At 46.7% G+C, this 17,411-nt stretch overlaps 1 protein-coding gene across 1 annotated transcript in view; it reads right to left on the reverse strand.

Annotated features, from left to right (window-relative positions):
- The window catches only part of FARP1 (FERM, ARH/RhoGEF and pleckstrin domain protein 1), a 263,709-nt gene that overhangs the window by 197,584 nt on the left and 48,714 nt on the right, over positions 1-17,411 (reverse strand). Inside the window, exon 2 of the mRNA XM_021696032.2 lies at positions 10,714-10,907. Within this exon, the coding sequence (XP_021551707.1) occupies positions 10,714-10,884 (171 nt within the window). The 5' untranslated portion in view covers positions 10,885-10,907. The remainder of the gene's footprint in view (positions 1-10,713; positions 10,908-17,411) is intronic.

The raw sequence follows: 17,411 nt of genomic DNA on the forward strand, positions 1-17,411 counted from the left end.
ATTCATGTGTCCCCAGGATCCTGAGAGCGGTCGCAGATGCCTTTTATTTCTCATTTCTGTTCCTAGTTAAGGGGCACATACACAGACATCAGAAACGGAGGGTTGCTTTAAATTAGAAGTCGGTCTTACAAAGAGTTTTAACTGCCCCCCCTTTTTTTTCCCCAAAAAACTATCAAAAAGGAAATCTTTCTACTAACTGTTCAGTGAGAACAAAGCCTGAAGTGTTTTTTGGGGTTTTTTTTTAAGATTTTATTTGAGAGAGAGCAAGCATGTGCAGGGGGAGGGGCAGAGGGAGAGGGAGAAGCAGACTGCCCGCCGAGCAGGGAGCCCGATGCGGGGCTCGATCCCAGAACCCTGGGATCATGACCTGAGCCGAAGGCAGACGCTTAACCAACTGAGCCACCCAGGCGCCCCTGAAGTGTTTTATTTTTAACAGGTGTGCTAAGGAAAAGGCGTCTTGAAGCTCAGGGTGAAACAGATTTTTTTCCTCCGTTCTCTCAATGTTAACTATGCATTTGTTATGGGTTGAACTGGGTTCCCCAAGATTCATGCGTTGGAAGGCCTAATCCCTCCACCCCCCACTACCTTAGAATGTGACTTCAATTTGGAAATAGGGCCTTTACAGAGCTAATCTAGTTCAAATCAGGTCATTAGGGCTGGGGCCCTCATCCTGTAGGGCCGGTGTCCTTATAAAAATAAAATTTGGAGACAGTCACCCAACACAGGGGGAAGGCCATGGAAACATGGAGGCAGAGATGGGGGCGTCCCATCTCCCAGCCGAACAACATGAGAGACCACCAGCACACCACCACAGAAGCTAGGAGAAAGGCATGGAGTGCATTCTCTCTCATAAGGAACCAACCCTGTGGACACCTTGACCTTGGACTTCCGGCCTCCAGAACGGAGAGGGAATATATTTCTGTTGTCGAAGCCTCCAGTCTATAGAATTGTGGGCAGCAACCCTAGGAAACGAATACAGATTTTAACCATAAAAAAAGGTATTGTTTCAATACTCCAGGAACTCGACAAGTACTCTTTGGTCTTGCTTTTCAATGCTGTAAACATTCAGCCTTCTATTTAGACCAAAGGTAACTGAGCATTTGTGTTCAGTTTGCAGACAGAAACAGATACTGACAAGTGACCCCTGAAAGATGACCAAACAGCCAAAGGCACTCGATGCTACAATTCACAAGTAAACCGCACCAAAATTAAACAGCAACCTCATGACTGCTATCACCCCCTTCCTATCTAATGATTTGGAGCAGGATGCTTTCAAGACCCTGGACTTAAAGGCTTTCGTTCATTTCAGCGGGGCAAGCTGAACAGAGTCGCTCCTGGATGACAAGGAAATGGAAATGCAAAGAGTAAACAGAATTTTCCTAGTATAAATGGGAACCAAGCAATCAACCTCCATTTGATACTTCCAGTCTGCACAATTTACATAATCACTGTGAATCATAGAGGTTCATTTACAGAGCCACAGATTCTTCTTTGTGATGAAGAAGGAGGCAGTGCCTTTTATTAGCAACATTATTAAGGTTCCTTTCATGTCAACTACCGGAAGACAGGATTTCTAGTTCGACGGTTGTCATGCAAAGGTCTGTGTCAGGTGATTCCCCCCGTCTTCTGTGACAGCACGGAGCCACCCAAGTTGCAAACCCAAGGGCTGTACGGTCTCCCACTCTCTGGGTGCTCCCATCCCATGAGCTGCCAAGTCCTATCAATTCTACCTCCCCGATTTCTCCTGGGTCTTCTCTTGCCTGGGCATTCCATCCAGAGTCTGTATTGGTAGACACCATGTGGACAAACACTGCAAGGCTTCTGGTAACTGGGCATTCCTCCTGCAGGCTTAGCCCCATTCAATCCATCCTCCTACCCACCTCCCCACCTAAGGGCGCCTATCACCAGCATGCGCTGGGGGCCGGTACAACGGACCTGCTGGCTTTTCCGGAGGGCTACTCACGGCCCTGGACAATCTCATGGTGTAGGGAAAGCAGGGCTTAAGTGTAGGGAATGCAGGGGCAGGATCCAGCTCCGTGACCCAGACCAAGTCAAGTCCTTCCTGCTTCCCAAGCCTCATTCATGCCCAGCTCAGAGGTTCACTGCTCAGCCACAAAGGAGAGACCATAAGGACAGACTTACCAGCACAATGTCTAACACATGGATTTTTTTAAAGGCAGTCATTTTTTAGTCACTTTCTTATCACCAGCAGCACCTTGCCTTATGTGTTCATAAACACTGGTGCAACTCCTATCGTGTTTTCCAGATCACATTCCATAAAACAACACCAGAGCCACAGAATTCCACTGTGGGTATCTAGTCTAGCTTCCTGTTTATATAAATGAGGACAGAGAAACCCAAAAAGCGCTCGCTTACAGTTATGAAGTGTTAAGACTTTCAGAACTGCTCACTTACAGAAAATCCCCAAATGGATTCAAATCATTCCATGCCCTTTCTCAGCAGTTAAAACGAAGGTCCAACTCAAATGCTCAATGAGACGGAAGACAACAAATGAGGGAATCCTAAAAACCGATCAGTGTGATTTATTTTCATATTTCACACTAACATTCAAACACAGGAGTATCTCGCCAGCTAAGCACTTCCTTCAAAGGCCTCACAGAGCCCGCACCATGAAGGGCCTCCCTAGAAGTCTTGACAACAGCCCGCATCCAGCTTGAAATCCCTCAGCCAGCCTGTGCAGGAACACACATGAAAATTAAGCTAATAAGAACACCCCCCTCTATTTCAAAGCTGTACGAACTGAGGCTCGGAGAAGCTGCAGATAAGTTTTTGGAAAACGGAAAAAAATTTGGAAAAAGGCAGTAGATGTGCTTGTCGGAAACTAAGAATTCACCACACCTCTCCAAGTGGTACTTCATTCTTAAAGACCTTTGAAAGCCACCTGGGCTACATCTCTATTTTAGGACAAAGAAAGCAAGCTCAAATCAAATGTGAGACTCTGTAGAAAGCTAAGGGGGGGGGGGTGTTATTCCATCCACCACAAGCATGCTATTTTCATTTTATCTTAAAGTGCTTTCATACTCTCCCCCGCCCCCCCCATTTCACGTAGCCAACAGCCTCTACAATGAAAGAACAATCTCAACTCTGCTAAAGAACAATCCAGACACTAAAGCTTATCAGGCAAGGAAGACAAAAAAGACAAACTTTCTTAAGCTGATTCGAGTCCTGGGCTCTACAAGGGCTGTTTCCTCAGAGGCAGGCATCCTCCACTCTTAGGGAGGAGATAGGCGGAGAGAATGTTCATCTCCCCATCCAGAGCCATTGAGTGATGAAGAAGCCAGGATCCAGTGTCCTGGATTTTCCCCTCTCACCCTTCTGTTTCTTGGAATTAGAAAATTTATTATCTCCAATTAAAAGGGGGGGGGGGGGCGGAAAGCAGCTCTCAAACTCCCTGTGTTTACTCAGCATATTGGCCCATTTTAAAGTCAGATACAGACATTCTCAATTACAGGGTTTTGTTTTGTTTTTTTTTTAAATTTATGAGGTTCTACTGAGAGACTTTTCAGGGAGAAAAGAGTCAACAGCTGTATGGAATTCCTGCAATCAGAGCCACAGAGCAGACTTTGATCGCGAGCATCTAAGCCCAAGTTGAAAGGGGAGCACACAAACATTTCGGGCCAACATCTAAATTCTACTCTTGGCTTCAAGGAGCCAGAAAGGAAGGCTAACAGTATTAGGCTGAAATGACTTATTAAAAAAAAAAAGTTTTAATCTATTAAAACAGCCTTTAAACGTAACCTCACGAGGCCAGACCCAGACAGCACCATTGATCGTTCCAGTTAAATAAAACACAGAAAGGATGATGCAAAGCAGAGTGGACATAAAATACTCTTTCAGAAACTCTGCTAATAAAAAGAGCCAAAAGCAACACAGATAAGGAAAGAAACACAGACTTATTTTTAAAAAGCTGAGTGAACTGGGGAGATTTCTTCCCCTCATTCGGATTCAAACCGAAGCTGCTTTAAAGCTAGCTAACCCGGCTCATTGCTCCCTTCTTGGTTTTAAATGGCCAATTAAATTTTATTCAGGTCTCAAGACCACCGACTCCTTCCCCACCCTCCTCCTCCTCCCTCTCCCCCATCCCCTTCCAAGTATATTTCATGCAAAAAAAAAAAAGAAAAGCGAAAAACCAACTAGTCCTGGGACCCCTATCTGCCTCCTAGCATCACTCTAATCCGGATCCAGTGGAGCAAACAGCTCACCCCACTGCCAGGGGCTTGTAATTCCAGGGGAGTGAGAAGCACAACACTTCTAAGAAAGATCTATTCTGCTCCGCCCCCCCCCCCCCCAACCCACAAGACCTTCAGTTAAATATATATTCCATCTCTTTGGGGACAAAATAAATAAATAAAAGCGACTTTCAGCAGCTTTTCCAAAAGGGCATCCTCTCTAAGATGGCTGAAATAGAAACAAAGAAGGGGGGTAGAGGGGGGCAGGACACAAAATTCATTCAAAATAAAAAAGACCAAGAGAGAAAAGGAGCCTGTTTCCCTAAAGACACAGTTGCTCTGGGTGAGGTGTCAAGGGGAGGTCCACCGAGGAAATGCGGAGCTTTAAAGACAAACTTGTCTGTGTCCTTTTTCTGAGCTCAAGCTGATGAAGACAGCCTTAAAATTCTAGGACCATTTAAGACCTTTCACAGAACCCAAGCACTTGGAGAACAAGCTCTCAGAGGTCAAGCCCAGTTTCAGTGAAAGGTATCGAATGAGTTTCATTTCAAAAGAAAATGAAATCAATGTTTAATCATTTAGGAATGGACCATAAGAGGGGCGCCTGGGTGGTTCAGTCGGTTAAGCATCTGCCTTCAGCTCAGGTCATGATCTTGGGGCCCTGGGATGGAGCCCAGGGTCCAGCCCAGAGTCACTGGGCTCCCTGCTCAGTGGGGAGCCTGCTTCTCCCTCTCCCTGCCCCTCCCCCACTTGTGCTCACTCATACTTTCTCTCCCTCTCAAATAAATAAAACCTTTACTTAAAAAAAAAAAAGATGGACCATAAGAGACGCCTAAGTAGGTCTGAGCTAACACAGATCATTTTGCCCCCAGTAAAAAAACAAAAAACAAACAAAAAAAAAACCCAACCTCTGTCGACTCTTACTAGGTCATGCCAATGATTTCTTAAAAATTTTAGAGGTCTCTTATTTTCAACAAACTGATTTCCTACTAATAATGCTGTCTAGAAAATAACTGATTTCTTTCAATCTTCTATTTTCCACTGTCAACTCAATATAGTTTAGCCCAAGTTAGTTTAGTGAGATTTATGTAAGTAACCCCCCCAACACACACTCACAAATTAAATACTGACATTTTCTGATGTGCCGCAAGTAACATATTATATATAAATCACAGCACACTTGTTCACCCTCCCCACTTTTTTTTTTTCCTTCTTTTTTAGTGCCTACTAGGTAACAGTAACTTCTGTGTCCAATCACGTTTGGCTGTTTTTTTGGTTTTTTTCGGGGGGGGGTTGTTTTTGTGTTTTGGGGTTTTGTTTTTGTTTTTGTTTTATTTTTTACGAGATTTTATTTTTTGACAGAGAGGGAGACAGTGAGAGAGGGAACACAGGCAGGGCACGAGTGGGAGAGGGAGAAGCAGGCTTCCCGTTGAGCAGGGAGCCCGATGCGGGGCTTGATCCCAGGACCCTGGGATCATGACCTGAGCCGAAGGCAGACACTTAACGACTGAGCCACCCAGGCGCCCTTGTTTGTTTTTAAAAAGAAGTTCCTTTTCTCAAAGAGTTTACCCATCTGCCCAGGCAATTAACAAATACTCGTCCTGAAAAGTTAAACAATCCATCAACAAGGATGTCAATGCAGAGTCCCAGCTTCCAAAAAAGGGAGGAAAAAAGCCTTTAATATCATCTAGACCAAACCATTTTGCAGATAAGTAAACTGAGTCTCAAGCAGGGTCAGAAAGGAACTAATTAAGGAGAAAGGAAGATTAGAGCCTGTGGTTCAAAGTCTAATTAGAGGTTCAGACAACAAGCACTGTACGGAGAGAGAGCAGGGCCCCCACCAAGAGCCATGGGGGCCCTTGGACAGTTGGCGGGTCAGAGGTAAATGTGTTGGAAGTGAAGCTGGGTGGTGTTTACAAGGGGGAAAGAACAGCTCAGAGGGGAGAATGTGGTGACCTTCCCCTTGGGAGCACAGGTGAGGTGGTGCTAAGTGCAGGGAAGGGGGGACGGTATTGGGTGTCGTGCATGCTGGGCTCCAAACCCAGACCTATCTTAATGCTGTGCAAAAATGGGGGAAGGGACTAAAAGCTCTTCCCATGGGCGCCCTCACCTTAAAGCAGCACCAACCACCTCTCCAGGTCGCGAGTCAGAGGACTGAATGTAGGTGTGGGCAGTCGGGCACACACATCAGATGTCTGCTGGGTCCAGGCACCCGCAAGCGTAGGACCCGATGATAAACACATGAGGCCTTGCCCTCCAGAGCTCACATCCTACACACTGGAGCCCCAACCAAGCATGGCAATAAGAGCAGGTCTCCATGAGATGCTAACACAGAAGGGGAACCGCCAAGGACAGTAGTGGAGAATTAGGACACGGTAGCCCCAGCAGCTCGGCGGTCTAGCCCTTGGGGAGGCTCACCATTTCCCCAGCCTCCCCATGCTCATGAATCCGCTCTATCCTCAGGCACCTGGGATCTATACAGGCTTCCAAGGGAAGCGAGGACAGGACAAATACAAATACACAGAGAGCACAATGATGGGACCCAGGATGGCTATGCTTGACACCGAATTCCTTCTGCCACAACTCTGGGCACTGCTTCTAGAAGGCTCCCCCCACCGCCTGCCTGCCTGCACCCAGCCGCTCCTGCCAACTCAACACCAACTCAACACCAACCAGGTGTCTTCCGGTCCCATGAGCGTCTTTCCCACGTGTTTTTGTTTTTTTTTTTTAACCAGGGCTGCTCCAAACCAGCAAAGGAAATGGCTCCCTTTTATATCCCCTGATCTTCTCAACTCTTCCTAGCGCGACCTTGCTAATGAAAACACAAACTGAATAAACACTCGGAGGAGAAACCATCTGTTTCATGCGACCAACGTCAGTAGGAACAGTGTTTGTTTACCAGTGGGGTCAGGAGGCCAGGACACATAAAACCTTCTCAGAGATCTTGAGAGGGGGATGGCCCCGGCTGGGGTGAGGGGCAGGGAGACGTGTCATTAACCCTTTCGGATCCGCATGAGGCACTTCGTTTTAGAACCTCCGGTTGGAAGAAAAAGCTGCAGATCAGAAACCACCGGGTGAGGCTTATTTGCACAGCATTTTCCACATAAAGATGATACAATGCCATGTAAGAATTTACTATCAATATTGTGCTTGAACTTTCCACTCTGCAGAGGAAATACCTAAGCCGACCATCCAAGTTGAAGAGCAAAGGTGGCTGATGGAACTACAGAGCAGAAGAAATGGGTGCTCCCCATGGATGCTTTTCAAAAGGTTCAAGTAACTTTTTCAGAAAGGTTCTGAATAACAAGAGCAACAACTGTGCAGACTACCAGTTGGTTATCTGTGCTAGGAAGGGTGTAAGGAATTTGTAGTTTAAACGAGGACTCCGCCTGCCTTCTACACTACAACAAAACTAACGAGAAAAAGCCCAGGAAATTCAATTCCCAAGGAAATACGGGGTTCAGAGAAGAATGTTCGCAAGGGGAAACTGCCAGAACTTCTGGCCACGTGCTCTGCTCATCTGTGTGGCAAATGGGAGCGTTCATTCTCTCGAGGCGCCCAATCCAAGGAGCGGTCACGTGTGGGCAAGGCAGACCCTTCCAGGGTCAGACACCCGGCCTTGTGAATTCACAGCAAAAATTGTGGAGCGAGGTTTCCCAGCAGCTACGAGCAGCTGGGGCTCTTGCAATCCTGCGTCACTGTGCTCCCATCCTGAGTGCTAAGACTGAGTCACCGTGGCCAGCCTGATGCCTTCCAGATGCGCGAAGGCCTGGCTGGTCCTCTTCTTAAAGAGCACAAGGTAGCAATTTAGAATCAGCTCTGTCAATAAAAATGCTGACATGTGCCTTTCTACATGCAGTTACAGAAGACATCTGTTACCCACTGGTTGGGAAGGAATGTTCTGGCCAAACTAGAAAAAAAATCAAAATAAAATATGAATGGATGAGACGTGTGAAAAAAGGACATTAAATTCTACCTGTAAGATGAACTCATTCTCGCATGCAGTCAGCGAACATTTTAATGAGCACCTATTACATGCCAGGCACCGTGCTAGGTGCTGGGAATGAGACACTAAGGCAAGGTCCCTGCCCAGTGAAGTAACAAAGGCACCACTCATCACACTTGTATTAAGTGCTCAGTATGTGCCGAGCTGGTATAAATAGTGTTTGGAACTTTATTATCATAGGAGGTTGGGTTTACTATTAGCCTCATTTTACAATGGAGAAAGCAGAGATACAAAAGAGGTACCTTGTCCAAGGTGATCAAGGAGTCAGCAAAAAAGGCTGGAATCTGAACCCAAGCAGTCCAGATCCATCCTTATAGGTGTATGCGCGAAGTCGTCTGAGGGAGGGAAGAAAGAGCCCCAGCCACTGTCTCAAAAGTTAGCATCTGGGTAAAACAGATAGGGTCCTTAAGGGTGCACAGGAGTTTATCCGGGAGGAAAGGAGAAAAGTTACTTCCAGACAGAGGAGCTGTAAATGCAAAGCGCAGACACCAGCAATTACCAAGTAAAATAATTTTAAAAGATGAAAACTTACTTCCATTCCTACTCCTTAGAAAGATCCTATACAGTTCCTAGGGGTTAGGGACATTCTTTGGTTTAGGGAAACTGAAGAAATGCAGTTGAACACAGTACAACCCTCCCTGGGGTTTCATGCACCCAACAGCAATATTTGATCACTCCTCAGTGCAAACCACACACAGGAGCACCATTTAATAGAATGTGTAGCTAGAGACTCGGGTTCAGAGGCCCTTAGCACGGTACCAACAGGAAACCCTGAAACTAAATACCTCACCAAACCAGTCTGGCAATGAAGGGAAGGCACTGGAAAGGGGGAGGGGGCACCTGCTCCAGAAGGCCTAATTCTAACAGGCTGGCAGGTGCAACTCATTTATGTTACAGTCTCAGTAGGTTAGCAACGCCTTTGCTCACCAGAATACAGAGACGTTCCCAAGTCCTTGAAAGACACGCATTCCGCAACAAGAAAATAAATGTACAATAATGCGGCAGTTTTAAGCATAGCTATTCTGAGGTTTATCTTTCCCTGAGATGCTTAATGGTAATTCACACTCTCAGAACAATATTAAGATGAATATGATTTACTAAATCATGCTGCATAAGTGATTAAATGATGGGTTACAGATGTTTATGTCAACTCTTAAATCCCACAGTCCCTCTAGCCAACAGGAATAATAGACGGATCGTCTCCACTTTAAAAACAGGTTATGGGGCGCCTGGGTGGCTCAGTTGGTTAAGCAACTGCCTTCGGCTCAGGTCATGATCCTGGAGTCCCGGGATCGAGTCCCGCATCGGGCTCCCTGCTCAGCGAGGAGCCTGCTTCTCCCTCTGACCCTCCCCCCTCTCATGTACTCTCTCTCATTCTCGCTCTCTCAAATAAATAAATAAGTCTTTAAAAAAATAAAAATAAAAAAATAAAAAAAATAAAAACAGGTTATGTTCCCAAAGTTTTGTGTTTAGGTCGGCTGTTGAGTTCAGGAGTTCTTTTCTTCCCTGCCAACAATGGCAGATGTGGTGTACAGTACCTGAGACAGACACACAAAACTAAATCCAAAGCGTGCTACAAACAAGGTCTATGGACCCCAATCCATGTAAGGGACAAGGATTCTGGAGGAAAGTGCAGTCCCAATTCTAGAGAGCCAGAAACACTCAGCTCACCCTCCCTGCCTTGGGCCCAAGAAATCCTCATCTGCTTCTAATTGGTGCTGGTTCCTTAACCTCCAGCAGGAAGAGGCCGGAGGCCGGAGGGGTGGGGAGGCCGGAGGGGTGGGGAGGCCGGAGGGGAGGAGGAGGAGGCTGGGGCTCGGAGGAAAAATAGCAGAACCGTGGGGGTGCAGGGAGTGAGAGCCAGGGTACGGGGCTCCCACGGATGAAAGAGGCCAAGGCTGCTGATTCCTCCCTCTCTGCCTAGCTCCCAGACACCCCCATCTCCTCACCAGGTCCCTGGGATGGGGGATTCTAATTCTGGGGCTGCTACACCGTGGACCTAGTTCAGGGTTTTTCTACACCCCCTACTTCCCACCCTCGAACACAGTCGCCCACATCTCTCCCGACATGAAAACACGCACGCGGGTCTCTGATGGTTTTCTCAGGATTTTTCTTGCCCGTACCCTAGAGAAGCAGCACACGCATGTGCACGCGCACACACCACCATGAGAGGAATACCTGTAGTGAGCAAATGAGATGCATCCGCAAGACCGCAATTGCATCCAGTTCAAATATATACATATCATACGTGCACATGCATACACATACGTATTCGAGTAGGAAAGTCTGTGTAACTCAAGTGATCAGCCCCCTGAGGCTACTGTCTTGGCAATGCACGCATGAGTCAAAATACTGGACAGCTCAGAACCAGAATGGGTCAGAGGAGCCTGCTGGGGGTGGAGAGGGAGGTGTGGACCCTCCTCCTACCATCTCCCATCACCGAAAATGGGATGAGAGGAACCTCCCCATGCTGAAGGCTGCCCACACATTTGAGTTCAGAGATCTACCCCAACTTACTGGAACTTCAAACGCCTCCTGCGTGTCATCCAACATCTGGATTTTGATGGACATGAGCTTCCCGGAAGGTGTTGGGGGCGGCTTCTGTCCATGTTCCAAGGTGCTGATCCCCGAATTCTCCGGGGCCCCCAGTCGCGATCCTGGACTTGGCCTCTGCTCTATTTCTCCCATGGTGAAAGCAGACTATATAGTATCTGCAGAAAGCAGTGAGAAAGAAAAATACATCAGAAGAGGCGACTCATTTCAAGCACCTAAGGGACATCTGTGCTCTCTGAGCCTTCCTTGAATCTGAGGATCCACAGCTCGGTGGGATCTCAGTCCCCTGCACAGGACTCACGTGTGGGGAGGCTTCGGGGCCTTCACGAAAAATCAGGTCACCCTCAACCAACGAACACATGCAAATAGTTGTGCATATTTTAACATTTTCTTTCCTAGTTTTACCGTCAGCTCTTATTCATACTATAAATTCAGTTGTGTTCAACCATTATTCAGTATCTACAGTGAGCTGGGCACAACTTTTTGAATTTGGACGGAAGAGGATAAACAATGCCTAAGCCATACCATTAGCATCCATTAATTAGCTTTTATGGACACACTAACACACCAAGTAATGTGGGTATTATAAAAAGATAAGTACACATTGTGGCTCTCGAGTTCATAATTTGTTGAGGAAGGCAAACAGTACTCCCACAAACCCAGGCGACATAAGGTAGGGTCTTTCCTCCCTCATTTCTTCTGCTTGTTTCTATCACAATTACCTTCTAATGCATTCCTCTCCTGCCAACCAACACCCCCCATTGTTCCCCCTTTCCCAAGAAACTATTCTACATATAGTATCAACAACAGTGTTATTTCCCTGAAAACAAAATCTACAAATAGCCCGCTCTTCTCCCTGCACACCACACCCCTCCCCCTACCCTCTGTCCTGATCCAGGTCTCTCTGTGCATGGCTCTCGCTGGCTGAACACTTTGCACTCCTTCTCCACCTGGAAACTTCCACCCTGGCTTCTGAACTCCGTTCCAGGACCACATCCCCGACACCTGGGCAGGACTCAGGTGCCCCCTCTGTGCCCACAACCCTGATCCTGCATCAGCATGGTGGTCTGGCCCATGTGCCTCTGCCCGGTCACATCCCCCAGGACCCCATGACCTCATGATGACCTATAAAGCAGGAATCAAATCTTGGGTATCTTTGGATCTCAGCACCTAGCTAGACACAGTGCAGGGCACAGAGATTTCAATAATGTCTGCTTGACGGCAGGCCCTGTCTGGATATGAAGGGTCACAGAGCACCATGGGGGCGGGGGGGGGGGGGGGGGGGGGGGGGGGGGGGGGGGGGGGGGGGGGGGCGCGCGTCCATCACGGAGAAGGTAGGAACGGTCCTCAATCCATTCTCTAATGTCAGGTAATATTTGCAAGGAAACACACACACAAGAGACGGCACTGAGGGGAAGGGGAAGGGCCCCCACAAAGCTATGGGACAGAAACAGGGTGGCACACAGAAAGAAGAGTAGGGATTAACGGGGAGAATGGGCTTGGAAAACAGGCTGGAACCAAACGATGGAGGACCTCAAGCCCCTGGCTGAGAAGTCTGGTCCTTCCCTGCAGGCAGCAGGGAGCTGCTGGGTGACAATGAGGACACACGAAAAGCAGAATCTTAGAAAAACCCATCCGAGGAGGACCTACCCTTCAGGCTGGAGAAAGATGGATGGCGCGGGCTGTGGAGGGTCCAGTGACAAAGCTATTGTGACAATCTGTGCCTGAGGGGACAACGTGAGGCCATAAAACCCACTGTCATGGAAAAAATTAACCCAACACTGTTAACAGTAAGCTACCAAGGAGGAGGATATAAAAGTATAGCAATGACCAGTAAGTTTTATATCCAGGCAGAAGGGAGAGCATGGGAGGGAAGTTGTGAGTTTGACTGGTGACATCCAGGGGCCTGAGGGGAAGCTGGAGCTGGATTTAGGCTGAGCGTTCAGACACCATCCTGCTGTACAAGCAAAATCCATAATGAAAGCAAATGGTTGGGGGACGGGGGGGAAGAAAGCAAAAAGAACCACTGTGCCCAGTCAAGAGGATGGTCACAGGCTGAATATTGTTCCTCCACAAAAAAACTTGAGTTATTTGAGAGCGAGCACAAGTTGGGTTGGGGGGGGGGGGAGATGGAGACAGAGACTCCCCACTGAGCAGGGAGCCCCATGCGGGGCTCGATCCTAGGACCCTGAGATCGGAAACTATGGAGTCACCTCAACAACCTGGTTGTTGACTCAAACCACCCTAGCCTGAAGAGATGCATCCTTTGACTGGACACATTAAGGGTCTGATGACCACCTCAGAAACACCACTTTCTATGTATTTCTCCACAAACTCCACCAAAGCCCTTTAGAGAATATTATTCATTCCTATACAATCCTTCAGGGTTGGGTTCTGTGGCAAGGCGATGGACCAGCTTTTCTGAGAGCTGCTCCTCCTTTTTTGAATGCCCACCTAAGACTTCATAGTTCGGTGCTGGAAGGAGCTTTCTAATTTCCGCCCCCAGTAAGCTTTAAGAACCTAATTCTAATCTGTTTGTTGTGTGATCTGTGCTCTGCTTAATTCACTGTTCGTCTTGAGAGTTGTGACTGGACCAAGTTCATCTATGATGCCAAGCACAGGGCCTTTCGGCAAGTGGAAATGGGTCGTCTGTTTGCTCAGTGAATCAGATGTGGGTGTATGCATCTGATTAGTTACGAAATCAGTTGTGTTTAAAACAATCTTCACAAACTAGGCAAAACTATTTCCCTGTAGGTTTTCTGTTTGGTCTCATGGTTAAAAATAAACACAAGCTCCAGAGAACACGGACATCAGCTCAGTTTGCTTAGTTTGCCATCCCCATCCCCAGCCAACTCTCTGCACTTTTTCCTACTTTAGTCTTGATCCCTCCCTGCCTCTCAAAGCATCCCCTGCCTTCCTCTTCCTCCCTGCCCTCCCTCCCTCAGTCATTCATGCTGCACAACAACCCCCCCCCCGCCCCCCCAACGCCTCCTCCTGCTGAGTCAGGGAGATGCTGCTCAGATGCCCAGCCAGGAAGGTGTTGGTAAGGGAGGAAAGGGCCTAGTCCCGCACGTCAACCCCACATCAAGGGTGCTAGGGTCCCTCCCTACAAAAGCACTTTCTCCTTGTCCTGCCTGAGCAAAGGGCAAGGCCCCTCATCTCCTAAACTAAACCCTCTCTCCCCCTCGGGCCCAAGATCTCCAGATGAATATGTATTATCCTTTTTAGCCCCTTGGCACAGAAGAATTAAAGTGAGCTAGTTATTAAGAGATATTTAGTCCCTTAAATTCCTTTTTCTTCAGTCTCCAAATGACCTCATGCCTGTATTATTTCTACTTCTGGTTACTGACATTTCAACAATGTAGTCCTGCTTTGTTTTCCTAGTTGCATGCACACTATTGCTGTACATGGAAAGTACTGCTCAATTCAAATATAAATCCAGCCAAGAGGTTTGAGCTGAGCATCCGAGGAACACTAGCAAGTCATAAATGGGTGACCACGCTGATGCTTGCTAGCAGAATCGGTGGGTCAAGTAACAAAACACAGCCTTCTAGGCAAACAGGTCTAACAGCTCCCGAAAAGCCTCCTGTTTATATAGATCCATCCAGGCTCTATTTGGACTTTACCTCCATAACCACCTCTGACTGCTGAATTCCTTAAGGAATGGTCAAAGCAAAGCAAATGAACACTTCTTTCCTTGTGATACATTATTACTAACATGATCATTCCAGACCGAAAAGCAAAAAGCTGTGCGTGAAATGACTTTACTCTTTGGCTGTATGAAACAGGAACTACAACAAGAAATAAAATTTTTAACTGGCAGAGAAAACATGAAAAAGCTAGAGTTGGCCTGTCGTTGTATCTTGGCTTCAAGACTTCCTCTTGGAATGTACCCAAATGCAATAAGGACACACACACACACAAATGCCAACTCCATCCCTGAACACATCTGCAACTCCAAACCACAAACTGGGGGAAAGAGTTGCCAAACTGCCGTCAAGGTCAGACAGAGGAGAAGGAAAATGCCTGGAGAGGCTGCCCATGCCTCCCCGAACATGCAGGATATCCCAAGCAACAGAGCCAGCAAGAACTTTCTGGAAACCAGGGGAACAGATGTACAGGTTAGCACAGAGCTTCCCTGGCCACAGTGTGGGGGGGAGAGCCCACTAAAGATGGAGTTGACAGAGAAACAGCACAGGTAAGATACATCAGCAGGACGCAGTCCATGGCCAAGGCCAGGTGAAAAAAAAAGACGGCACTGGGAATGCTACCAGCCCAGCAAGCAGAGAAAAACAGAGGATAAAAGGATTATACACACACCCCCTCAGGTCACAAGAGTTCCTATGAGCATGGGACAGTCTGCTGGCTCTCAGGAAGCTCCTACAAATAGCTAGTTCATAAAGCACTCGCCAAATAACAAAGGACCTTTACAAAGATGCTAGAAGAAAAAAAAAATGAGGACAAAAGAAGAATCAGAATTTTTCCCAAACATACTGTCCCAACTTAAATGATGAAATAATGGACTCAATAAACAAAAACAGGAGAGGATTTACAAGAGGGGCACCTGGGTGGCTCAATCATTAAGCGTCTGCCTTTGGCTCAGGTCACAGTACCAGGATCCTGGGATAGAGCCCCATGTCACCTCGGGCTCCGTGCTCTGCGGGGAGTCTGCTTCTCCCTCTCCCTCTGCCCTTCCCCCTCCTCCATTCTCTCTCTCAAATCTTAAAAAAAAAAAAAGGATTACAAGAGTTCAGGGAAGCTATGGGAAAACAGAAGAAAATAAAGCATGAGGGCAGACCTCAGGGGAAAACCAGAAGGATGAATAAAAACATTACCGCTATAAAATATATGTTCGTGTTGCCCCCCAGAATTCACGTGTTGAAACCAAATCCCCAAAGTGATGGTATGTTGGGGGAGTACTTTGGGAGGGGATTATATGGTGAGGGTGGGGCTCTCATGAGTGGGACTGGTACCCTTATGAAGGGACCCCAGGGCCCTAGCTCAGCCCCTCTGCCATGTGAGGACCCAGCTTGGAAGCCAGCAGCTTAGGAAACAGGTGCCTTCCTGATGGACTCCCAGCCTCCAAAACTGTGAGAAAGAACGTTCTGTCGTTCATAAGCCACCCAATTCTATGGTACGGTTATAGCAGCCCAAACAGACTAAGACAATCACCAAAACGGAAGTGGCTAAAAGAAAATATGCTCAGGTGAAAACAGGAGGGTCTTGAGGGGAAAGATTGAGAAAAGGGAGCAAAAACATTTAAAACAGAGTGAAAAGAAAAGTGATAGCTATGGAACGAAGCAGGAGCTCCAACTCACCCACAACCAGTGTCCCTAAAGAAGAAAAAATAATGGAACAAGGGAAAAAAAAAGTTTTAAGGTAGAATTCAGGAAAACATTCCAGAAATAAAATTCCCATTGTGAATGAGCAGGAGCTCCAACTCACCCACAACCAGTGTCCCTAAAGAACAAAAAATAATAATGGAACAAGGAAAAAAAAAAGAAGTTTTAAGGTAGAATTCAGGAAAACATTCCAGAAATAAAATTCCCCATTGTGAATGAACAACTAACACAAGATGATCAACACCAGACATTTCCTGCATCAACACCAACCTTCAAAAACAAAGCAGGAATCATTCGGGTACCTAGGCACGAAGTTCAAACAAAATACCAGGGGACGAAAATTCAGACTCACCCATGGCAACATTTAATGCTTAAACTGTCAAAACAGTCCTCAAAGAAATAAAAGAGGAATCAAAACGTTAAACCCAAATTTTCATTCAAATAGAAGAGCCAAACATTTTGAACAGTCAAGAACTCAGAATACTGTCGCCTAAGCCCATGCAGAAGAAACTCCTAGAAGGAAGGATAAACCTCAGCAAAACAAGGGGTGAATGGGGTAAAACACTGGGAAAGGATTACTGGTAAACTCTAAATCCATTTATGCCATAAGAGGATGACAGTAATAGAATATTGTGAACTCCTGACAATGCAGAAATAACTAAAACTGGCAGAGGAAGAGCCCAGATGTTGAAAGGCACCACAATTTGCAAATTAACCATTAGCCCAGGTTTTAAAATGGATACAAGAAAATTTCAATCTCCAAAGACATACACATGGCTAATGATTAATAAGCACATGGAAGGATGTCCAACATCACTGGTCATTAGGAAATGCAAATGACATCCACAATGAGACAGTTTTTCACACCCACTGTGACGGACGGTAACAAGTGTTATTTAGAGTGTGGAAACAGCTAGAATTCGCCTACATTGCTGGTGAGAACAGAAAAAGGTGCTTGACACTTGGGAGAACATTTTGGTAGTTTCTTTAAAATTTAATCATAAATTTAGCCTATGACCCAGCAATCCTAGGCGTCTCCCCCAAAGGACATGAAAATATACATCCACACAAAGGAGCCAACAGGTGGAAAGGGGACAAATGCCCATCAGGTGGTGGTATATCCAAGCAGGGGACTATTCACCAACAAAAAATAAATGAAAGGCTGACACCTGCTATGATATGGATGAACCGCAGAAACCCTGTGCTAAGTCAAAGAAGCCAGATGCAAGAGACTACACAGCAAATGACCTGACTTGTAGGAATTATCCAGAAAAGGCAAATCTACAGAGACAGAAAGTGATTTCCTGGGGCTCAGGAGAG

Source organism: Neomonachus schauinslandi, chromosome 3 (genome assembly GCF_002201575.2).
Source record: "Neomonachus schauinslandi chromosome 3, ASM220157v2, whole genome shotgun sequence".
Taxonomy (NCBI): domain Eukaryota; kingdom Metazoa; phylum Chordata; class Mammalia; order Carnivora; family Phocidae; genus Neomonachus; species Neomonachus schauinslandi.